Genomic DNA, 26674 nt, shown 5'->3' on the forward strand with positions numbered 1-26674 from the left:
GTCCTGCCGTTTCCGAGGAGTTTGGCTACAAAAAACTGTGACACGAGAACTTATATGTATATTAGATGGTGTGGTGGTAACTGACAGCTAAGATTATTTGCATCTGAAGGGAAGGGTGGTTTGGGTGGTGAAAGTCTTGGTTTCCAAAGATTGCACATCCATGGCTTTGTGATGTGTCATGGTATGATCGTGGATTGTCGAGGTTGTCAAATCACTCCATAATGCCGGAAAAGCTATTCCAAGACAATGTGCTATGCAGTCATTTTGCATGCATGCTGTCTGATTGAAAACCACCGCATTCCCAAATCTCAGCACATTTACTACTTAGTGATGTTTGCAATGCTTGGAAATAAGGAACATGAAGGAAACTCAAAGGAAAGTAGTGTGCGATCATGTTGCCCTGCATCCTGCTGTTGTGAATGCATGATTATTGGAAACTAGAGCTTGATGCATTGTGTTGCTCTTTAGCACATTAAGTAACCCATCAAGCTCATGAAACTTGATGCTGGTTGTGCAAATGCAAGTATTCGCTATCCACATATCAATGCCATGTTGAACATTCTGCCTGTCGGTATGGAAAGGTTAAAGACTTCTCAATCCACTGTTGTAGTTCATTCAAATAATTTGGCTGCTCATTATTTTTGTTGCCTTTCTTGTCAGTTCTAGTTGACTCATGTGCTGAAGAAGAAATCTGGAAAATGGTGCAATAATAAAAATAATGATTATCTTTGTCTCCTTCAAATCCCTCTCTTGTGCCCGAGTGCATGAGAGCTGAAAAGAAAGGTCAAATTCAGAGCCACCATGCCACTTGAAATAAATACTTGAGGAATTTTCTTTGGCAAAAAGTAAAATCAATTTTCAATACATATCCTTGGATACAATTGAAATCTTTTGATAATGGTTGCCAGTTGAGTATCATTTTTATTTAAAAATGGATGTGTCTATGCAGAAGTTGTATCACATAATGTTTATTATTTCAAAATCCAATAATGACTGATTTGATGGGAAAGGAAGTAGTTGATGCTTAATGTTGAATTTTCTGAAGAAAATATTTGAGGCACTCATAAATTAGTATATGTATCAGTAAAGGAGCAGACCTTGCTTCATATTTTTTTTGCATAGGTTCACTTCCTATATTTTTATGGTTGAGTTTTGATTGGTGTTATGAATAATTCTTAATGAATTGTATCAAGTATTTATTGAACTTTGATACTTATTACATTGCTTAAATTTTTATTTCTTATCTTACAGTATATCCAACTTTGCCACTGCTGATGAATACACTGATACTACAATCCGTGTCATCACCATAGAAAAGCGTCAGTATGGGAAATATACTTGTAAAGCTACTAATAGGCTGGGTACGGCTGAAGCAGAGGTTGAACTGTTTGGTGAGCGAATTTTTAGTGTCATACTTTTAGCTTAGGGCAGAATATCTTCATGTTTACCTCACTAAGAAATTGCCATTGCTCATTTTTTTCATAATCTTTGATTCTTCGAAAGTCATTAATGCATTTATTTTATTCCCACAACCAAGATATAAAACTGGAGGCATGTAAGGCATGAAGTTAAAGGAAAGTCTTGGTCCACTTATCATGGATAATTTGAAAATGTAATTTTACAGATCCTCAGTTTAATAGAAAAATATGGCTTACATACCCTTCAAAATAATTTTTATGGCAACAGCGTGGACAGAAAAAAGATTAAAATTATGTTTAAATGTTGAATTGCAATAGAAAAATTAAATTACCTTCTCCATGGGAAAACCGCTGAATTGGCATTATCACATATTCCTATGGATCACTTAGCAAAGATATTTCATTAAAAAAAACAGATTTACACATGTTTGACTTCATGCTTCATTGCTTGGATAGTGAAGTATATTATTCCAAGTGTTGCTCTTCTAATAATAATTTTGAATGAAGGTATAAGGATTTTGAAACAGGAATGATGGTGTGCTTAATTTTTCAATCTCGGTGCGTGTCCCCAAACTTGGTGATCCTCATATATTTATGGAATTTAGATCTTCGAGAAAAACTCATGGAATTTGGCGAGTGTCCCAGAGAAATCAGTTTTTGTCTCATGCAGTGTTCAGCAGAAACAAGCCCAATGCATTGAATTCTTGCTATTTACCCAAAACAAGCACTCCAAGCAAAGCAAAAGTAATATAATTTAAATTATATTTTTGTTTTTATTTCTGTATTAATCATAACCTGTGAGGATTTTTGCTTACATGATATTCTTCATATGCACACTTTGTTAAATGCTCATTCTCGGAAACAGGTTAGAAGAAGTGTTTGTGCACTGGAATTTATGTCAAGGTCACTGCTGTTTTTTTAAAACATTTTGTCGAATTAACTTCCATGTTTAGAACAATCCAGTGTTACATCTGTTCTGTTGGAGGAGGTGAAGAAGAGTGTTTTTCATGGCAGTATGTCAGGACCTTGTGATAATGCCTTTGCTGTTTTTTTTCCTCGTGTGGTAATGCTTGAGCCAAAGTTTTATAGAATATATATTTTTATAGTTTATTGAATCTCATGTACATAATTGGGTTCTCTTGCTTGGTATTTTCTGTCATCTGAAGGTGTTACACGTAACATTAAAATGACTTGATAATTATTCCTGTGGTCAGTTATGTAGGTATTTCCACTAAGGAGCTATACGTAGACATAAATGCTCATGTTTAGAATTTGAATTGCATCCTGGAAAACAAAGAAATTCCCGTGGAAAATGTGGAAACCTCGGAATTATTTAATGGGAATTAATCAATGGTCATTTACATTCCCCAGCTGCTTCTTTTGTTTCTGTATTTCTTCTTCCCATTCTCTAACATTTGAAATCTTTTTGATGGGAAAACTTCTTTAGCGGCGTTAAGCACTTTTGCGGGATGGGGAAAAAGCATAGAATACGTGTGAGAGTGACCGACCCGACACCGCGATCGCTACAGCGAGATCTACATTTCTGTCTTAAAATTCTTCTCTTGATAGTGTAGTGGTTCGGTAGTGTAGTGGTCAGTATCCCCGCCTGTCACGCGGGAGACCGGGGTTCAATTCCCTGCTGGGGAGGATTTTTTTCTCAATCTCATACAATTTAAAAAAATTTACAATGGATATTTCAACTACGCAGGCTGACTAGGTTTAGTAAATAAACGTTGTTAATATATTGTTAATATATAGACTGTTAAAGTCTTTTTGTTTTAAAAATATTAAAATTGAAAATAAAAATCTATAGTGTATATTGTATAAGTTCATTAAATATAAAGAGCTCGTGCATGAACATGCAGAAGTACGTAGAATACACGCACGTATTCTTTCTGTTTTCAAATTTGAAACGTAATTAGAACTTTGTTTAAAATATTGCAATATGAACTTTTTGAAGTGAAAACTTCTTTAGCGGCGTTAAGCACTTTTACGGGATGGGGAAAAAGCATAGAATTTGCGTGAGCGTCACCGAACCGACACCGCGATCGCTACTGCGAGATATACATATGCATAGTGTGTATAGTGTATACAATGGTATAGGTTGCGTCACCACTATACTTTACATACTGAATACTGGCATCTGTCTGCTTCTAGTTCTATACTGTACATGTGTACTTTTTCTACACAGTGTGTATTATTTTGTAGACTGTTAATAGAGATTATTATATACAATTTGTTAATATATTGTTAATATATAGACTGTTAGTCTTTTTGTTTTAAAAATATTAAAATTGAAAATAAAAATCTAAAGTGTATATTGTATAAGTTCATTAAATATAAAGAGCTCATGCATGAACGTGCAGAAGAGTGTACACGCTATAAAAATACAGGTCAGTACAATAGGGTAGTTTCCTTCATCAAAGAAAACGAAAGGCATTGATTGCGATTCGTTACCCACCATTAGTGTATTCATAATACACTAATTATTTGGTTTTTGAAATAACGGTTTAGACGAATGGCAAGGGTCAAATTTTATCCTCATTTGAAAAAGGCCAGATTGGCGCCCATGCGATTCCACTCCACGTGACGTCACAGGGACCTAGTTCCTACACGAGAGGATAGGAGTTATACATCGTCTGAGGTTACCAATGCATGCATGAGGCACAGAGCTCAGGGAAACATGTCTTAATAATCACCTATTAAAACTGGCTTAGGTCGGAAAGTTTTCTTCGTTTGATAAGGTATTAATAAACCTTTTTTAAGCCAAGCGCTACCAGCCAGCAAGGTACTCAGCTACCCGCTAGCATCCTGCATCCTAGTGCTCAGCGCTCAGAGCCTCGATCAAGGTCACCTCACAAGGCAGGAGGGGGAACCAGAAATGCGTCGCACAGACTTTTTCCCATCATTCCTACTTACGCGTCGCATTTTCGCGCGCTTGAAAATTTTCACTTTTCATTTAATCGCGAAAAATAGATATGTATCCTCATTTAAAAATCTAAAAGCGTGAAATACGTACTCCAGGAGTAATAATCTTTCGATTTAGGCAATAAAAAAATAATAGGAAACCACCCTATTTAAGGCAGTTTCTTATATGTGCATAGTGAACAGCTATAGGTTTAAAGCGTATTAAATAAAAGAAATAAAAGCATATTATGTTTTAATATGTAAATGATGTTACTTTCTATTCATACACGTTGTATTTTTTATATATATTTAATAATAAACAGTTTGCTGAAAAAAATAATTTCAATTTTTGTTGAAAAATGAGTATTACTGGAAAAATTAGTTCTTTAATAATATTAAATCTATATAAAAAATAAATGGATAATAATTATTTCAGTTTTCACTTCTGTCGGCCAGTCCCACGACTGCCCCGTTTTTTTTATCTTTTGAGACTATTAGAGGACATATTTCATGGATTTAAAAAAAATTTATATGAGGGAAAATGAGTGGTTTTCAATCAGAATGTTCTTCTCTGGTGTTATAATAAGACAATTCAAAGAAGACGAAATCTCACGTCCATTAATAGACTGCAACTCAACACAGGTTGTTTTTGAGTTTGATAAATTAGGAAATCGTTGTTTAATTCTGAGCTCTATTAGGTTTTGAGCCCATTGTTAATGTTCCAGCATTACGTTTTCCAACATATTAGCGTAAACATTAAAATTTGTATTCCCTTTTATCATTGCATGGGTCGCTTCCCCTGATTTTTACCGTTATGTCCTATTATCCTGGTCAGCAATGCTGTTTTATCTAATAACACATTATAATTCTATCTTGCTTGGTGATTCAAATATGTTGAAGAATTGTTTTTTATTTACTTTTCTAATCCATTTTAATGCTTCACTTTCAGAATCAATTATCCCTGTGTGCCCTCCTGCTTGTGATCTGGTGGTTTATGGCGAAGCGGTGAAGGTTGCTACCAGCACATATCTTATTGTTTTCATTGCCATGAACTTCATCTGGATGAATTATTAGTTGTGAGTTACTCATCAGGCATCATGTCAACAAATCATGCACCTGGTAACTACCCCTGTATTGCACTTGTGCATTGTAATTACCCATGGGATTCCTCTCCAGTGTTGATTCACATTCCTCAAATGCTCACAATGCTGATTTCATCAGCAACAAGAAAGACACATTTCATAATAGATTGCGCATTACCCAGATAATGCTTTAATAAGCCATATTTACACTTATCTGTGACGGTCTCTGGACCTTACCCATGTCTTTTGTGAAATGGGGAGGTTTCATTATATAAAGATGAGATCTTGTACATGCTGTAGGTTTTAAGAAGCCTTGATTGTTTTCTTTCTGTGTTAGGTATTACTCATTTAAAGGTACTTTCCCACATCATATTTTATTTGCTGCTGAAAAAACCTGCTATGCTCTGATTATACATGTTTTTAAACTTATATGATAATTTGAATGACATGCATTGTTCTTATTGCATTTTTCTCAAAAACAAAGTAGCTATACTATTTACTGCACCTGGTTTCTACTGTCATTTTTTGACAAAATTCTCGTGAGGTATAGTTTTACTCTTTGAAAAAATACATAAGTTTTGTGGTGGATTGACTGCCATATCACTGCTGTCAGAGTATGTATTGCTTTTTGAGGAAGTTGTAGACATCAGATGATGATGTCTGGGCCTGTTTTCAGTATATCGCTCTGCTGTGCAGAAAGAAAGATGCGAGTGATAGGCACCAATTGTTTGTTATAGAAAGTTTTCTTATATTACTAATAGTTATGAATCATGTAACTTAATTTTCAGAGCAAGTATCAGTTATGATTGTTCTTTGTTCTAATCCTTATATGTTCTCTTGGTTGATGTGTTCTCTTGATTTTGCTCTTCTAAAGGTTTTAAATTTCAAAGCCATAATATACATATATGCTGTTCAGCTCTTTTGCAACATTATCCTATTTTTTTGTAGTGTCAAGTCACCCAGTGCTCAGTGTATAGAAGAGAGGAATGCCCAACAAGCTATAAAACTATACTGTACATAGTTATATTTCAGTTTAGCGTTAATTATCCTTCCTAATGGATGGGAAAGCTCAAATGTACAATTAAAATAGACAGATAATTCATTTGTGGCCATTGCCTCAGCAATTTTAGTTTTTGTTTCTTTTTCATGCTTTCTCTGCATCTTTTGACCCTATTTCAATGAATTTACCGTAGTGAAGTGCTTGGTTTACTAACTTAGGAATTTGTTGGCAGATAATGTATTGAATGGCTGATAGAATGGCTAATAATCAGGACTCTAATGTGTTTCAGTTTGTAACAACAAACGTTATTTATTTGCTGTTAAAAAAGCCCTTTTTTAAGGAATTTGAATTTATTTCATTCATGGAATAAGTAATTATTTAATTAATTAATCCCTTAAATTTCACTCAGTTCAGATTTGCCTAAGGTGAGAATGATTCTGTTATTGGTATTTGTCTCTGTAAAAATTACATAGTTAGAAATGGAAATTAATTAATATTTTGCCAATTGCAGTAGTCAGGACTGGGTTCTAGTTCATTGTAGAATGTATGTGCTACATAATTCATTATTCCTTTTTAAGACATGCCTGGCATGAAGCTGTAACATTGAATGTTATGTGTCTTATCTGAATGAAGAGTATATAATCCTTACTTGAGATGCCATTTAAAAATTATACATATTATTTAATCATGAGAGAGATGCAGATAGCATGGTGGAGAGAAACCTACTAGGTGACACAAGATATCAACATTTTTGAATTCCTCTCGACTACATTGAGTTCTAAAGGTGGCTTGAAGAATATCACCATGCATTTTTAACTCATATTCATACTTTAGTTTGATGCTTGTCTTATGGCAATGATTTTGTTTTAATCGATTAGGTAATTCATACCTTTTCTTTAATGGAAGCTGTACTATGGTGCAAATTAGTTGAATGAGAATCATGTAAAATTTTATGTTTCTCAATGGGGAATTGATTATTTCCTGGGCCTTCACTGCATTTTTATGAGTCTCATTGTCAGACATTGTATCTATAATGCCAAAGAAATACTTAGTATAGACATAGATTGTTTTTGTAGTTCACCTTAAAAAATGTGTAAGATTAATGAACCTATACTTGCCAACTGGTTTGTGTTACTGCGGTAGTGAATTTTCTTTGTACGATGTTGATATTTCTCAAGTTTGTATTATTGATTTGTCGGCATTTGCTGTTTCTATTCCTGTAAAGTAAAAACTATCTAATGATAATTCTTCCCCATATTGATAAACCTTTGCTGTGAAATGCTATAGAACAATCAACATGTATTTAGTGGGTGTGGTTAGGAAGTTATTATTTTTCTCCTTCAGCTTCATTCCTGTTTCTTGGCTAGAATGTAGCAATATACTCGTTTTAATATTCATCTGCACCATAAGGCAGCTAGGTTGATAACTAATCTTATAAATGCAATGTTAATATATATCTTAGTTTTTATGTATTATTACATTATGATAAATTGGGGAGAATTATTGTTGCTTTTGGTGATAGTTAATCATTATTTTGGTATTTTTTATGAAGTTATTTTTTTTGTTATATGCCAAGCTCAGTAGGGATGGAGCTATGCAGAAGGCTTTTTAGAGTTTTATTTAAATTGTTCAACTATGATATTATACTTATGCACTATCTGCTTCAAGCACAGAGTGCCTAATATTTATTCTCATTAAAGGCATTTATTTATTCATGGAGAGTTGCTCTAAGATTGTTCTCAGTAAGAAATTTAGTTTCCCGGTTGAAATGCAATTTTACATTGGTTATGATAGACTTGGCCTATGAACTCAAATGTGTATTTCTATAACTTTACTTGAATATCGGTCAGTATGTAGTCGGAACTGCATCTGAATATAACAGAATGTTATGTACTTATCTTACACCTATTAAATTAGTACATTTTCATTTAATCAAGTGGTGAGTAAAAAAATGGATTGAATTGATGCCAATAAAAGTGTAAGATCTTTTTGATGTATGCATAAAATTGAATTCTTATTCCAAGAAGTGTATCAAAGTTGCTGGTGTAACTGATGAAACTTTATTCTTCCTAAAGAGTTTTAATTAGTCAAGCTTATAATTTAAATCCAAAATAACTATTCGAGAAAATTTTTAAAAATATGATTATTATTCACCTATGCATAGTTTAATAATGTGCATGAGACATTTCATCGGGTGATATTTTCCCATGATTTCAACATTTTGAAAGACAACTTGTCTTTTATTTTCAAGACATTAATCAGATATAACTCCTATACAAACGACAACTTCTTGGTCATCAACAGTCAATTTTGAGACTATGGGCAAAACATGTACTGAACATCAATTGCCAATTTTAATCAGAATTATATCTGACATGTTAGAGGAAACACACCTTAAAAATAAAACACATTTCATTTTTTGAACCATTGGCAGCATTAGAATTATCATCTGGTGCCTAGTGGAAGAATATTCTCAAATGTAAATCTTTGAGAAAAACTTAAATATTTTATGAAAAAATTTTATTGGAATAGGTTTTAGTATAAAAGTATTTTACATATTTATTTTTGGTGGCATATTAAAAATAATTATAAATAAATATTTACCAACATGTGCATCAAAGAAATTTGACTTTTATGCAATCATTATTTCTCTACACTTAGCCGGTTGTAGATCTTTGGGAAAGGGCAAAATATAGCCATAAAGAATAACTGCTCATAGGGATTAAAAATATTCATAATGCAATAGAGGAATTGCATATTGATTTTTATATAATTTATATAACTGTGTATACTCCTTGGGAGTATCTCTGCTGTTAACGGAAAGTAAAAGATGGGTGAAGGCTATCTGAGAACAATCCTAGAGTCTTACCTCTAATGTCATGAAATATTATATAGATGTAGTGGCATTTACTGTGGGCACAATATCAAAAAGTACATAAATTACAAGTGATACTAGGATGTGATATTGAAGCATATAATGCTGTTGGATTTTTTTATTTAAGTTCTTAATTGTTTTACACATTTTTTATTTTATGGAAATATATAATTTGAAAATTTTTGTTTTCAAATTTTGTTGCTTTATTTTAAATTGGTAATGAAATTTATTGTCAATTTATGTTTACTGAATTTAACTTAATTAAATCCCTCAACGTAGTATAAGGGTATACATATTCAGAAGTATTTAAGAATCTATTTTTTGGGTGAAACATCATCTGAGTAGTATTAGCAGATTTTAATTACTTTGCAATTTCCATGTGGTATAAAGAGTATTTTTTGAAACTATTCCTAAGTGAACCTGTCGTAAATTGTATTGCAAATATTGCAGTATAGAAAATCTTGATTTCCCATGGTTCAGAAGAATTTTGGGAGTGCTTCAACCATTACTGGATAAAAGAAGTATTGTTGCTGCAATGTCAATTATTCACTCTTCTTAAGTCTGATATCTTAATCTGAATTTATTGCTCCCAAAGTGAAAGATTGATTCTAATGCTATATGCTTTACATCAGTAGGTGAACTGTGGAATAAAATTTTGTGATTAGGCTACATAGTAGGCCATTTAAGATGCTGATGTCTTCATCATGATTATTATCCGTCCCTTTCATATTTTCTATTTATTTTTTAGTACAGTTTTATACCAGGTATGTCATTAATTGTCAATCAGGCAGTTAGACCTTGATGTAAACAAGAAAATTTAGTGATGAATTGTGCAGCATTTTTAATTGCGATATCATTTATGTAAAAGCAGTTCAAGTATTCTACCACTTTTTAAATAGTACACTTTGACTTATCCTGAGGAAGGAAAGTTATTACTGTGTAGAATTACCTCTCCAAAATTGTGGATGTGCCCTAAAATTTAAAATTTAGCCTGGGCATATAAGAAGGAATTATGTACTAAAATGTTCTGTGTCCTTATCTTTAAGAAATTGACTATATTTAAGATATGTGGAAATAGAATGAATAAAAAACAAAGTTTAATTTTTTATTCATCATGAGTAAGTTCCACTCAGTAACGCCTCAAACCATCAACTGGAAATAGAATTATTAAACTTAAAATTGCATGATTACTGTGTCTAAATTTTACTATAGAGCGAAAATCAGTTACAGCGTGACTGTGAATATAATTCGTAATAATTTTCTGTTCTGTGTTTAGGCCATAATAGGCACTGAGAAATGCATATTAACAAAGAATCTTGCCTATAATTTGTCTTGCTCAAATTTATTTCCACATATTCTTCAGTGTAGAACTCTATGTGTTATACAGTGATACATTGAGTTGTACATTTTATGAAGAATTTGTGGTGCTCTATTTATAAACCTTGAAGTAAATCTTATTAAAATAATGTGATATGCATTCTTGGGTAAATTGGATTGCAACATTTCATTATTAGCTGATAACATAATGGTGATAAATAATCTTGCCAGAATAATTTTCACAGTATACCTATATGGGTATGATAGAGGAATTTACTTCATATTAAACTGCCTTTCATTAATAGCATATATTTCCTTTGTGTGATTATCCTATTGAAGCTACTCCTTCTTAACCATTACTTTTAAAATTGACTTCTTAGAATTTTCTAGCAAGTACCTGATGTAACCATGTGGAATGTTGAGAAACCTTTTTTGGAAAAAACATATCTGACAGGAATATATGTAAATTGCCATTGCAATAATTGAAATGATGTAAAGTATTTGAAGTCGAGGCATAATATTTCACTATGTTTTTGAACAGGAGAATACTTTTTAATGAGACTAAATTGCTGCATTGATGAGAGCAAAATGTTGCATAGAGATTCATACTCTGGCTCATATCATGTTCAATATGATCACCTTTTGCACAAATATTTTGAATTTGTTTTTTGTAGTTTCAAACATGGTAATCAACCATTCATTTTTTTAAACTATTATTACTAAATAAGGTCCAGCATATTTGTAAATTGATTATTGCCTGTTGTAACAATATTTGTATGGAATCCATATTTATATAATACTCATAATGGTATTGATTGATATTTGAAACTACTATTTTGTATCACTGTTGTAAGAAAACTTATCTCTTTGTCAAATTTAATAGTGCTTAAATGTGGTGTCTGTTCTTATGCCAGTTTTGTATATTGGTGAGTGGAAATAAAAGCTTTTGCATCTTATTTGATGATTATTTAGTTTGGCATGTTTATTCGCACTATTCAAATTATGCTTATTTTTGAGAAATTACTGAGGTAAAACTGGCTTGTGGGAAATGTTTTGTGTAGATAACTGTTTCATTGAAAAAATTTCCAACATTCCCCCTCTCCTATACCAAATAATCTAATATAAAGTATACTGGGACTAGCCATGGTGATAACTTTTTACGGGAGTCACCCGCAATGCAAAATCATGCGAAAAATCCACAAAGAAATGATTTAATGAAAAGTTGTATACATGGTTTCATTCTCAAACAAAAGGTACCCTTTTGGGCATTTTTTTTAATAAAAAAACAGTTGAATAATGGATACATATTTCAGAATGGAGGGTTTGGAACTCACAGAATTTTTGATGTCACATTTTAAGGAAGGAATTCACATCCACATGTTTGAGGACATTTTTATAACCAATGTTTTAAAAGCCCGCAAATGTAGCCTATCAAAGCATTGTTTTAATATTTGATTGTTAATCTTTACCTTCCTTCTTACTGACCCACTTAGTCCATTAGTTACTTTTTGGAGGTGATTTTGGTGATTTTTGGACCCCCACCTTCCCCAAGTGAGTTATGATGTGATTTGGCTCGACTCCCACCCCTCTCCCCCTTATCTACATGAGTTTGTTCAAAATGTGTATTTTCAGTGTACATACATTAATCTATGCTTCATAGCATTGGATTTATGAAGAAAAACAATTTGTTTAATTATTATAGAATTAAGTCATAAATCATGAATATAATTGTGAATACCAGGCTTCTGCGAAAGAAAAAGTTTGTAGAAGGAAATTATGAAAAAAATTACCACAGATGGGAATTGATCATGGAATTACTGAATGGTATTCTAGCACCGCAACCACTATTCCACATTTACAAGTACTTGTTGATTGGTTTGAAGGGAGTACATTTCACTTGTAAATGTTCAATTCCTTTTTTTTACTATTAGATATGATATTGATCTCAATATTAATTAATTGAGCTTGAGCAATGAGTGATTACATTCAACACGTAGCGTATCCCTTACGGGCTAATATGCATGTTGACTTGTAGAGCGTTCCACATTTAGTTGACAGTATGGGCTCTTATGGAGAATCGTTTCCCATGTTAATCTCCATAAGGCCAGGAGCGCGGTGTTGTCAATAACAGCACGAAAATTAATGTTGCGTTATGCACTAATTAAAAATAGCATTTTAATGTAGGAAGAGATGCTGCATTCATTGGTGCCAATAGTTTTTCGATAAAAATTATAACAAAAGCTATAAAAAACATTTCCTTAAATTTCCGTCAGAAACGTGTATTTTTTTACTTTATCTCCTTCTCGCAATTTCTGCCTGACCGTTGTCTGTATTGAATTGAATCTTCCGCACAAAATTCTTCACACCATTTTCTCTTCGAAGGTCTTCACCAATTGTACAAATATTGAGATAAAATGTTGTTATGCCGACGTAACACCCTTTAGGACAAGAAAAGTTTTGATTTTTGCAAGGTAAAAAGTAGTCGCTTACTAACTTACGTTTCTTACGTCGTAGGTCCCTATATGCTGCGTATCAAATGTAAAGAAAACTACAAAGTTATTTTTGGTGAAAAAATCATTAACTTACATCAATTCTGAAGCGAGTTACAAGGTTTTGATCTTAAGAAAAAATATTACGGCGCCGCTGGGCCGGGCTTCTTGCTTTTTCTTGCGCGCAGAGGGAAAATTCTCGGGCGGAAAAGGAGTTTTTTGTCCATGCATACTATGAAATGTATTTATCTATTCGTTTGATATCCTAAACAGAGAATAGTCATACGTCGTAACAGCAGTGTTTTTATCTGAATACATTGATACACGAAAGTATGCAAGCGGCTTGGAAATAAGACGCTATCACCTTGGGTGTTTCGGTCCCATCGCGGAAACCAAGAAAGAGAATATCTCATAATCTATGCGAAACACTACCCCATCCAGTGCACGCCTTTTTACAAAAGGGGGCCTTGGTTTTTCTGAGTTCCTTTCATAGGGTGCCATAAAACCTGCACCAGAATCGACCCTGGCCGAAGGGGCCGTGGGAAGAATTTACGAAGGCGTTCAGTTTGTCATTGCATTTTTTTGGGGTGAACAAGTGTTGTGTGGTTTGCTGAATTTGAGAATTGTGAAGTGTGTTTTACCATTATCTCTGCTGTAACACGCCCAATCAATATGTCCGATACAAAGAAGAGGAGAAAAGGTGAGAAGCTTATAAGCCGCGAAAGACAGTTGGGTGCTCAAAGTCTTCTCGTACTTAAGGAAATCTCTCAGCATTAGTGAGGCCTGCCGAGAAGCTTCGAAGGCTACTGGGTGCTAGGAGTCCACTATTTACAGAGTGAGAAAGAAAAGCCCCCGTGGTCCATTGGTAACTCATTCAAAAACTAAAGAAATTAGACAGCCTTACAAAAATTCGAGAGCAGTGATTTTCGACGATTTTGTGAGATCGGGAATTAGAAGGAAAGTATATGAATCCTTCGTGAAAAATATTCCTCCGACTTTAAAATCCATCTTTAACTCGGTAAATATGGATAGTATTCTCCCAGATTACAAAAGGACAACACTATATCGTCTTCTTTTGGACATAGGCTTCGTGTACGAACGCAGAGGGAAAAGAATCATCCTTATCGAAAGAAATGATATTATTTGTTAGTGGCACAATTTATTATTTAAGGCAGCTAAAAAAATATCGTCGCGAACACAGGACAAATGTATTCACAGGCGAAAGTTGGATTAATGTTGGACAAATAGTGAACATTAGTTTGCGAAACAAACAATTAGAAAATCCGCGTCAAGCTTTCCTTGCTGGACTAAATACTGGGCTTGGCCCCCACTTCCCGAGGAGGACGATTTGCAATTATACACGCAGGAACGGAAAATGGGTTCATAAAAGGAGCATCGAATGTGTTTCTGTACAAAAAGAACTCAATGGATGAGCATGAAGAAGTGGATGGCGAGTGTTACGGGAGATGGTTTGAGCACTCACTTCTTGCAAACTTACCCGCAGGATCAATTATAGTGGTAGATAATGCCTCTTATTACTCAAGGAAATTGGAATCCTTGCTTACTACAAGGTGGAGGAAAGAGAACATTAAGGATATTAGCTTTGAAGATGTCAGCTTGAAAAGAGATCTTTAATTTACAATAAACCAAGTACGGGAAAATTTTGAAAAATTAAAGATTGATGATGTCTTATACAACATCGCCTTTCATGTAATACTAGCCAGAGCCAAAAAACATTGCATAATATGGAAGGAATAGAAATTTTGTCTCATTCAGGAGTGGCGATAATTTTTATTATCCTTCAATTTATTATTATTTTTTACATTACAGATTATTCATTATTCAGCTTGTGCATTGAATAAGTACATACATAAAATAACAAAAGACTTTTTCTTTTATATTGCAGCAAAGGTATTGTAATTTACGCAAAAAAAATTCCTTAATTTACGCCGTCTTTCGTGCGATCCCTAACTCCTTTTTGAACTAAACCATTTTGGCGCTCTATTATCTGTGGTTGCATACGCTTTTAGGATGCCTGTCGGCGGAGCGGAAGCTTGGCAACACTGTTATCCATAAGGCCCGTACTGTCAACTAAATGTGTAACGCTCTATAGCAGCGGTTGCCAAACTTTTTCTTTCTGCGACCCATTTTAGCCCATAAGTTTTAGCCGCGACCCCCTAAAAATGGTTGTCTAAGTTTAAGTACATAGTTCACTTTATTATTCGTATACATCTCGCGACCCCTTTCCGAACGGCCCGCGACTCCCCTGGGGGTCGCGACCCCCAGTTTGGGAACCGCTGCTCTATAGCAACTGGAGCACCGCTATTTATTGCAACCTCTGAGAATCAATGGAACCATGAGAGTGGAGAATCCTGTGTAGAGCATTTATGAGCCTGACTCCAACCCACCCAGAAGTCCTCCTTTGTAAATGCCATTCCATTTTTGGTGTTACGTATTACTGTTCCCAAGAATTATCGACTAGACGGTTCCCAAGAATGGCTGAGCAACTCTGTACTCAGGCCTTCATCTGTAACTTGGATCTCCTCATTCTTAGATGACAAGGGAAAATTGTCCTCTTTGTATTTAGGTAATTAATATTTTTATCTTTGTGGATGAAATTTATCTTGCAGCTTTATTTGAAAATTTGCAGTAGATACTTATTGATGCATCACTTTTGAACCGTGTGTTTCATGTGATGTAGCAAATACTGTAGAGGCCCTCTATCATAAAACAAGTGGATAATTTAATTATAAGTAAAAAATTTTACACCCGTTGAATCTAATTCTCTTCCTTTACAATGTAATTTTCTATCTAGCATTGCCTAAGCCCTTCCACTAACCTAGGGGTGCCCAACTTACCTGCTCACCCTACTTCTTCCCTCAGCTACATGCTCGGGAATAAAAATTATAGCACGTGCAACCCATGGCTTGAGTGTTTGCTCTCTGGCTCTAATCTAGGTGACGGTAGGCGTTAAAGATTTTGAATCATCTCTAAAAATGCCCCTTACATCTTACAGCCTACGTAGCAGCGTTGGCAAGTCTGATAAGCTTATTCCCCACGCAATTCTTAGAAACCTCAATTTTTATCGCAGGGAGTCGATCAAAAGACGCTCCTTCCTGTCGCGAGATAATTGATTTGATGGCTACGCGAACAAATTTGCATATTGAAAAGTTTACAAAGCTTAATGAACTGCACGCTGTCAGTTTAGGTGTAGCCCCACCAGCTGCGTAGGGTCGCTCCCGAAGGATGCGAATTAATATGCGAGTGAACGAGAAGGGTCTGATGAGGGACTGCCTCGGACAACCTGGACTCATTTGCCATGATGGCCCACCTCAGTAGACATCAGTCAAAATATCGGTATCGGCGACCCGCATTCCACCGAAGCCCCCGTAAAGCAAATTTCTGACGACGTGGTTGGATCTGACCCTATAAGTCTTTTCTTGTCTTTCTTTATTTCTTGGTCTTCCTAGGGGGGGACTTTAACTCCAATTTTCCCGCCATTTAATTCCTTACGTTTTTGCTATGTCTCATGTCATGGCTTACTCGCCGGGTCCTTCTTTGGTTTCGTATTGGGCTCCCTTACTTCTCCCAGTCTGAAGAATACTTCCTCCTCTCTCACCCTATGCGTCCATTTGACCTTTAGTATCCGACGTCAGCACCAGTCGCGCAGCGACTTTTTGCGAGGGAGGGTTTTGAGGGATAAACCAGAGCTTACAGAAATTTTTAAGCTAAATCTATTTTACTTAATCGGATTAATATATCTTATAGAATAGTGTGTGTAATATAATATCCCTCAGAAGGCCGTAAAAATCACCATTTTGAACCATTTATCTTAATTTTTTCCGGCGGAAGGCCTCCGCACCTCCCGCTTACCCTGGCGGGTATGCAATACCCACAAGCCCCCAAGTATTAGTTGCGCCTGAAACCCCCCTGGCCTTAATTCCTGGCTGCGCCCCTGGTCAGCACCACCTTCTACATTCTTTTATGATCGGATTCTTCCATAGTCCATGTCTCTGGCCTCATGTGTGCTACTGGCCGCTCAATTTTTTCTTCAAATATTGCTTCCTTTTCTGCAGTCTTATGCTCTCGTCTTGACATGTGACAGGGAAGCGGTCTTATTGTTACGGACATAGTCTGGCTCGTGCTATACGGCGCTTGATTTCTGCCGTTTTCTCCCGTCATTGGTAATGTTGCTCCCGAGGTATATGAATGATTCCACTCACGCCAATCATTCTCGGTCGAGACGGCCTTAGCTTTTTTTCCTCCACGAGCCATCATATTCCTTTATTTTCATTGAGTTTGATGTTTTAAAAAGCTGAATGGAAGAGACAGGAATGCCCTCCCCTGAATTATAGTGGAGCACTCCCGTAAAAGCTAACAATCATTTTCCTTGACGTATTTTCCTAACCCCTCTCCGCTAAATTGCTGATTCCCAACCAAAATTTTCTGAATGACGCAACTGCGTCTTGCATTTCCACCGTGGGCGGCCTGGAGCTTTAGCTTCCTTCTCCAAACAACCTCGAGGTTGATACAGATTATTATTATATTGATTACATATTATGGAATAGGTCAAGAGTCCTTCGAGTCTAAGGGTCACTCTTTATTATCGTAATAATAATTTATTTTAGACGACTATCAATAAAATGGTGTGGTGCCTATTATGGATTTCCATTCATCTGCGTAAAAATGGTCAATTTGGGATATAAGCAAAGGAAAGTGAGAAAATATTTCAATGTGAGCAATGTTATTGAAAAATTATAACAGAAACAATGTCAAAGGGAAAACCGGATCATATGGGTATATTTAAAATAGCATTACTTAAGGCAAAAGAAACCTATCGTACAATCCTGTATCATTCCATCAAATGGCAATTCGTAAAATGCTGCGTAGGACAAACTAATTCATTGCCTTTGAATTAAGGTCATGAATTTCATTCGAATACAGATTGATTCGCAATTAATGTAATCTTCAATGAGTCAATTATCATTGCTCAATCATCAGGTTATATCATCATAACATTGCTATATCATCAGGTTATAGGTTTCCCCTGTTCTTGATATTAAATGTGTTAGTTCCCACTCTCTCTCTCCTCACTTTCCACTACTCCCGATGAATGTCTTATATTTTTAAAATCTCTTAAAACTTATCGTGCAACTGGTTCAATCAGCTGGCCGCGATGTGTCTAAAAAACGCAGCTCCTTCCTTAGCTGTACACCTGTCCATCATTTTTAACAGATGTTTTCCAACGGCATAATTTCCTTCATTGTGGAAAATTGGCAGCATTTTCCCTCTTTTCAAATCCACAAAGAAATCTTCCATGGAGTCTTACCGTCCTATTTCAATTTTGCCAATTCTATCAACTATTTGTGAGCGCATCATTCATCAACGTCTGTTGTCTTTCTCTCTTCCATTTATATCCGATGAACAGCATGGCTTCCTTCCCGGATCATCTACAGTTGCAAATCTGTCCATTTTGCACAGACGTTGCATTGACGCATTTGAGACTTCATCACAGCTGGATGTATGCTACATTGCTTTTGCCATAGCTTCATAAATTACTAACTCTTCACACTAACACTTCAATCACTAACTCTTCAAACAGGAGAATCGCTATAATACCCATGGTAACTTTCTCTCTATTTTATCATGATTCCTATCAAATAGAAAACAACAAACTTTTGTAGATGGGTCACGTTCTTTGACGGCACCTTTTACATCAAGAGTTCCGCAAGGGAGTGTCCTCGGGCCTTTACTTTTTGCGTTGTAGGTACATAGACGACCTAGTCGATATTATCTCCTCCGCCGCTTTCTTGATTAAAGTTCCTGGAACGCCCGTTGAATTTTTTCCTTTCTGTTGTCCGCTACCGCCTCAAACCTTATCGTTACTTCTCCCTCAATAAGATTAGATTCTCCCTCGGTATTGCAACTTTAGCCGGTCGCCGTATCCTCATGAGGATTGCAATGACCGGAGACTCAGGAGAAATATTATTGACGGCAAATACAGTTCATCTGACCTTCTTTCTCTTTTCCCGCTTTGTGTTCCTTCGCGCACCAAGGTTCTTAGACTGTAAGAACCTTGTTCGCGCACGACGAGGTCGAGTGACTTATTTCATTGTTTCACCCCCTTTGTGCCTTTCTGTCTCTAAACGCTATTTTCTATTCAGACTTCTTCCATTAACTCTTATTCCAAATGTGTTCCAGCTTTTGATCTTTTTTTTTTATCCCTCATCCATTTTGCACCATCTCGATCCTAATTTTCCCCCTACTCCTCGCACCACCCGATGAAGACTACCATTCTTAGTTATTTCTCTCTCGGAGACTCAGGAGAAATATTATTGACGGCAAATACAGTTCATCTGACCTTCTTTCTCTTTTCCCGCTTTGTGTTCCTTCGCGCACCAAGGTTCTTAGACTGTAGGAACCTTGTTCGCGCACGACGAGGTCGAGTGACTTATTTCATTGTTTCACCCCCTTTGTGCCTTTCTGTCTCTAAACGCTATTTTCTATTCAGACTTCTTCCATTAACTCTTATTCCAAATGTGTTCCAGCTTTTGATCTTTTTTTTTTATCCCTCATCCATTTTGCACCATCTCGATCCTAATTTTCCCCCTACTCCTCGCACCACCCGATGAAGACTACCATTCTTAGTTATTTATTTGTAAATACTGTCGAATATTATTTTGTTCGTTGTTGGTTACGTTTTGCTTGATATTTGAAAATTATTCTCTTGTTATTGTGAGTCCTCTGCAATTGTCCTCCTGCTGTTTTTGGACTGCATTCATTAAATAAATAAATATTTTTAAACCTGAGAAAGTATTCATAATATTATATCAGCTGTTTTCCGTGAATCACATGAAAGGATGCAGAAGGAAAGCAAAGAATATTTCAGCTGTTGTTAATCAGTCTTTCATTTAAAATAGTATTTTTTCGTTTGCTGAATTTCTTGAACATATGAAAAAATACAGCAATAGAAAACAAGATATCTATTCATTTGTGCATAGTGATTGAATTTACCATTTACTGCAATGAATCGCTGATTATAAGTCGCTCAATATCGCGGATGATTGGGCTTGGACACAATGCCTCGCAGCATCAGCGAGAAGTGGCGAAAACGAATCGAAAGCGACCTCAAAATTTGCCTTATGTCGAAATTCACATGCAGTTCTCTTGAACGGCTGAGTGTTTGTTCAAATACCGCCGGCAACGAGCGACTCTTTACGTGCGAGGTATTTCATTTTTGGATCCATTTGAAATCATCCTTTAACTTTCTTTGGCAAGATGGACATTTGTGATTTTATTAGAGGACTTCCATTTCATTTGACCCGTATATTCGCTCGTGAAATAAAGACATTATTATTATATTATTATTCTCGTCTTTTTGACTCCCATCTTTCATCAACTTCATTCATAAAATGTTGCAAAATACCATTTCTGTAGTTAATGTGCGTATTGTCGGGACGGAACAGATGGATTTGGTTGATTGAAAATCATTAATGAGGTGTATCGCATAGAAAATATTTCATTGATCGAATCCACTTGAAGTTTTTCTCCTCGTAATTCAAGTGCTTCAAATTCATTTTCCCGTATTTCCCGAGAGCACTAATTTATTTCGTTCTTCTTCATGGCCTTTAAACTTGAGAAATTAGAGCCTGAAAAACGTAGGTCATACGCATGGAGTTCAAAAGGCTTTAGTGAATGAATACGAGAGATAAAATCTAAGGAAGGTCCAATTAGTTTTTAAATTTTTGATTTATTTATTAATACCTCAATGGAAAATACATGCTCCGAATATTATTGAGTCTTTCATTTGATATACTAATACATCCTTTTCTAAAAGGATGGCTCTACTGCAATGCGAAAATGACGAGGAGGATCATTATACCTATCCTTAGTAATATTGAATTTTTACGCAAAGAAAAATCAGCAATAAACTGCCACTTTCACTCAATAACGGCGTCGGGGAGGGTTGATGTATCAGCTATGTTCAGTATGAAGGCGATTAAATAATGACGTTGGGTTGAAGCCAGCCGGAATAACGACTTCATTAAGTTCACATCTTTCTACTGAGGAGAGTTATGACGCCTGGTATAAGTCATACAGTTACAAGTCTCTGTGTGATTACTTGTCCTTATTAATTGAATTCGGAATTATCTCAATGAATAACAGCCGGGTGAGAATTTTTAACTCCCACGTTTTTCCGGGTTCCTGTGCCATCATTTTCCAGTAGATAATCATTTTCTCCACAACGATGACCCCCCATACAGTCGAAACGTTAGTGCCAAAAAATTCTCTTCCGGCTTTCATCCAGAGAAGAATTCAATGTGCTTAAAAATTAGCACAAACAAAAAGAGGTGCAAGCCGCTGCGTAAGCTGAAGGTCAGCTAGCTTTTAACCCCACTCTTTACGCTTGCATTACTACCATTTGTGCATCCGCGTTGTATTGGAGATGTAGCTGGTTAGTTTGCAAGATATCATCGCCTGTCAACAACAACTGCTAATGCGTATACTTAGATAGCTAAGTGCTAAAACAAGAAGCCGTACACAGCCGTAGTTTTAGCTCTAAAAGGAGAGAGCAGTTATAAAGTTGGTAATTTACTGATAATTAAAAGGCAAACTACGGACGTTTTGAGCGTCGGAGGGAAATTGGCGATGGACTTCATCGTTTCAACCGTAATGGGTTAGATGGAAGATGGGACTTTCTAGTCCCGATCTCGCCCAATAAAGACGTATTATTATTATTATTATTAATGTGCCTTTACTGTTCTTATAATTGTTCTCCATGTCATTAATCAATGGGCAACACTAAACCCCAATGACTTTCATTTGTAATCAGTTATTTCTCGCACAATTCAACGACAGCTTCCATAGAACTCATGAGAAGTACCGTCGAATCGTCACGGTATACTGCGTTAATGGGAGGTTTTCTACGCCGCTGTGACAACTGACAATACGCCTCGCACCTTGCGAACGCACTACTAATCACGCTTCAAAGAAGTGAAATGAATCCTGACATTGACACTGATGAAACAGTCCGCTTGAGAGTAGGGTTTTCCCTCACTCACAAGTAGGAAAAGCGGCGACTGTGTCGGGTTCGGCTGGAGGAGAGGAGGGAACGGAGGAAAGCGAGGCAGAGTGGAGTTATTGATCCAGGCACTCCGTGACGACTAACCTCTTTTTCCCCTCTCTCCTCTCCTGTACTCGCTCGGAAAACTCACGCAGCATCTCTTAATAGCGTCACGCGAGGAAACGTATCAAACCCCTAATTTTTGCGTGCCAAACAGAAGGTAAACTACCCCCCAAGGGTTTGAAATCACCAGAGGTTAATACTACGGCGTGGTCGGTACCGACCGACCGCGGACGGAAGGGGTCTGGCGGGCGTCTCGCCGCCACCTCCCCACACGTTCCTGCCGCTCCCTGCTCGGCGTCGCTCGGGAGTCCCCGCGCCGCCGGGGTGGGACAGTCAGTCCGGCGCCGTCGATAGATGCAGGTGCGGCCGTATGCGATTCCTGCGAACTCTTCACTTTCGACTCTGGGTTGAGTCACGCCCCGGCGGAGGCTAAGTCAACTACGAAGCACCTCGTCGCTATCTTCAAGTCAACGACGTCCGCATCCCTTCCTCGCCAGCGTTCGAAACCGAAATTCCCTGCGTCGTTCGAATTCCTCTCGACATTCCTCGGCAATCATGGGACTTGGTCGTCACATTATCTCTCTCTCAAGTTTTCATTGATTGGGTATCTGTTTACGTGATGCATCCATCGTTTCCATTGTTGCCGGTAGAATATCGAGATGTATTGATTTGTTTTCCCATACAAATTGATTGATCATTCCCTTTTGAATGAATTAAACAGAGACACCACCCATATTACGAGTAAACCTTGTAGTTATACCCGTAGTATTTATAATCAAAAGTGCACCTATTTTTGTGCCGTCGATTAGGAAAAATTTTTCGGAAAGAATTTTGTTTGGGTTTGGATTAGGCGTGCCGTGATTTTCTTTCTGTCACGCGTGCCTTATTGGACTCTTGAACCAGTGTAAGTGGGAGATATTCCGATCAGGGTAAGGCATTACTGCGCACATCCTTCGTGCTAATGATTGGGCCCGAGCCTTGCTTTGTGCAGTCTATCCCACACAGTATCCACGAACCGCCCCAACCCCTCCCACAACAGCTTCTCCATACCCTGAGCGGGTCGGAGGGGGCAGAGGAGGTGGTAAGATTGGCGGCAGGTGTGGAGGGGAACCGGGGAGGCCTTAAAGCCGGTGACGTCGACGAAACGCGCGAGGGGGGCGGTGTCCCAGTGGCCGGCTCCCCCGCCGCCGACGGATTAGTCGCCGAGATAGATGGAAGCGAGAAAGGTGGCGACGGAGGCGTTTGTGCTTTCTACTGTGGTGAACTGTGCGAGGACGTTTCCGCGGTCAACATGAGCGCGGACCCGAGCGACATCCGCGCCCGGGCGTACCAACTGTGCCGGGAGTACTTGCACGGCGCGTGGAGGAAGATCTCGCCCGAGGAGCTGATCGTTAGGAAAGTGAGGTGAGTAGCGACCGCCCGCCCGCGTGGATCTGCTTTTTCTCGCCTCCCCCTTCGTTCCCTGGGTCAAGGACGGTCCTAGCGGGAGAGCGCGACCCCCGGCTCGAGCCGTAAAGGGGCGGTTACGCTTACGACGACCCATTTCGGTCATTCCGAGGCTCGCCTCCGTCCAAAACAGTGTCGGGAGACGGTGCTCCAATGGCATATCATCGGAACCCGCTCGATATTCTGGCGTCTTTATCGGTGGTTCCTCGTGCTGTTTTGATGCCACCGCATTGCTGGGAAATGTGGGCCACTCAATAGTTCGCATCGGTTCTTTTGAGCGATAGCCGAATTCGAAAAAAAAAATATTCGGTAGCGATAGCAGTGTTGGTCTCTTGGAAGCGAATACTGTACGGTGAGCTGTGAAAGTGCTTTCATTGTTTATTAGAAACATTTTAATTGTATTTTACGGGTTAAAATGAAAAAATAAAATTTTAGCCTGTAAAATATTAGTGACATGTAGTTGCCGCATTCTTTACCCCCATTATCGCTTGTAGCTCTTAGGTCCTGCCATGAAAAAGCATTCTTAGATCAAGAGTTTAAAATGCGTTGATTCGATTTTTTAAATGTCCTATGGTTATTTTTATGGTTTGTCCTTGAATATGTTCCGTTTACATTTTATCGCTAGTATATTTCTTGCCCGTGTCACAATGAATTTCTGGAATATACTATAAGACAAATTTCTATCTCGTATTGGAACTCGCTATATTGTTCTTTTATAATTAGTTAGAATTAAACGATATTAGCTATTGATGGATTGATTTATAGTTTTAATTGGAGTCATTGGTAGGATTTATATTAATGCAATGATGTGTGTACAAATTTTTTAGTAGTTTATTTATCGTTGTCTCATCAGCACGTAATTAGGTCAATGCACCTCACCCAGTAATCGATCGTTGGATGTTACGCATTATTATCGGTCGGTAAATTTGATATCAATATTTTAATACCATAGTGTTGAAAGCCCAATAAGTCCACTTTATATTCAAATTTCCATCAGCAATGCCAACATGGGAAATATTGTAGCAATGCAATGACTCTTTCTATAATGCGGTCAAATTTCAATCGGAAAGTGACAGTCCTTCGTATTTTGCTGTTTCCATGTTTTCCTATTCAATTTTATCGTGTATATAGTGTTTTATTTACGTCAGTTTCTTCTTTTAAATGTCATTACCCCTCAACTAAATCATATAATTCTATGATGAGGGATAATGAAGTATTTTATAATTGGCTTTCAATTTTTTCTTTGCAAATATTATATTAGCTAAATATTTTTAGTTAGGTATGGGAAAATAAATTATCGGTTAAATTGAAGAAAAACAAATGTTTTTGGAATATATTAAAAGCTATTTATGTCATGACGGAGGACACTAGAACCCAAAGGGTACAAGCTCAATTTGTATAATGTTTTGAGATAAATGCAGAATAAGGTAACGCTTATATAGGCCATTGCACCTCACTCATTAGTCTCTAGTTACTTGCTAGGTGTTATTACCCATTGACCGCTGCGTATTTAATGTATTAATCCCAGACCAACTAAATTAACTCTATTGTAGTTTCACCAAAGGTAAAAAACCTTCTTTAGTGCCGTTGAATATTTCAAATTAGCAATTTATTTTGTTCGTGAAGACTTTCATGCTCACCACTGGCGTTCAGTTTCATTTTTTCGTGCGCTAAGAATAAAAAATATAAAAATATGTGAAATCCTCTCTCTAATCTGAAGATCAGTTTCTTGTCTCACCATGTTCTTAGAAATTCTTAATCCATATACGAAAGCTATATTCGATTCGATGCGATCAAACTCCACAGAATCACTTCATCCTATATTGCTGAAGTCAGAGTGACTGTTTTAAGGTCAAGGTATTTAGCCTTGCCCTTCTCGGCCGACGGTTTGGGCGGAGTCATCAACATCTCATGACGTTATTCCACATGCCGATGATCGTCTATCGCTTGCGAGAACGTATTAGAATTAACCATATCGTAATTTTTATGATACCAGCGATGATTATATCAGTGGCTGCTACCAAGAAGTTGAGAAATTTAGAGATAAGTTGGGACTTGTCACACAAGTCACGCATGCTCACGGCATTAGATGAAAGTTACCGATAATTATAAAATCGGGGAGTATGTGGATATGCATTGATAAAGGGAAAAGTAGGAGATAAAAATATGCTGCTTTATATTGGAAGATTACAACTGACCAAGAAAGTAAGTTAGGAGCATCAGCATTGAAGGGACCTGTGCTTTTATTTTATTTATCAGCAACGGAATGTTTATCGTGTTTACGCGTTATCGCGTCTAAATTTCCGTTTTTGGATTTTATGATCCCCCATTTTAATCGATAGTATATTTTTGTAAAATTTTTGGGCAAATAAATTTTACCTAAACATTGATATCACATGAAAGCTTTATTATTTGTAAACAATATGTACTTGAAATCATCCGGTGTGAGACATTTTTTCTTCTATGATAGAATACAGTCCTAACTGGTTGATTGTCAGTGTACTGATCATTGGTGATTGAAATTAATAAAATTGATAATTGGTAAAAGTGATTGATCCATATTAGAGGGAAGACCATAAATGAAACGAAAATATTTTCTTAGTTTTAGAATACGGTTGTGTTCAATCAGCCATTTCAGAAACATATCCGCTCAGCTGGAAGAGTTGTAATTCCCTTTAAATGTTTTGGCTGTTATATGAATGCTTGTGTACTTCAAGTATTTGATACAATTTTCTCCGAAATCTTTATCTACAACTGCTACGGCTAATAGTCATTATCAATCGAATACTGTACTTATATTCTCAATATAAGAAACTATTCATTAAAGTATTTTGATGAGTAAGTGTTGCTTCGGAATATTGCAGTCTAATTTTCATTTTATTGATGTGCGAATAAAAACCATGAGATAAGAGCTACATTGATCAGGGAGGCTTATACATAGTCATTTCAAATATTTTAAGTTTTCTCAACTTAAATGAAAAAAATCAACACTGATTGGAGAAAGTGAGATTTA

The 26674-nt window shown here is 36.7% G+C and overlaps 2 protein-coding genes across 4 annotated transcripts in view; both read left to right on the plus strand.

Moving 5' to 3' along the window:
• Positions 1–11555, plus strand: part of LOC124153467 (lachesin-like) — a 32705-nt gene extending 21150 nt beyond the window's left edge. For 2 of the 3 annotated variants that reach the window (XM_046526636.1, XM_046526634.1), the window contains exons 5-6: positions 1252–1391; positions 5275–11555. In XM_046526636.1, coding sequence (XP_046382592.1) covers positions 1252–1391; positions 5275–5399 — 265 coding nt within the window. In that variant the 3' untranslated portion in view covers positions 5400–11555. The remainder of the gene's footprint in view (positions 1–1251; positions 1392–5274) is intronic. The other variant, XM_046526635.1, reaches the window with a different exon arrangement.
• A 10944-nt stretch (positions 11556–22499) lies between these two features.
• Positions 22500–26674, plus strand: part of LOC124153468 (choline/ethanolamine kinase-like) — a 35025-nt gene continuing 30850 nt past the window's right edge. The window contains exon 1 of the mRNA XM_046526637.1: positions 22500–23619. Within this exon, the coding sequence (XP_046382593.1) occupies positions 23177–23619 (443 nt within the window). The 5' untranslated portion in view covers positions 22500–23176. The remainder of the gene's footprint in view (positions 23620–26674) is intronic.

The sequence above is a fragment of the Ischnura elegans genome, chromosome 2, assembly GCF_921293095.1.
Source record: "Ischnura elegans chromosome 2, ioIscEleg1.1, whole genome shotgun sequence".
In the NCBI taxonomy this organism is placed as follows: Eukaryota; Metazoa; Arthropoda; class Insecta; order Odonata; family Coenagrionidae; genus Ischnura; species Ischnura elegans.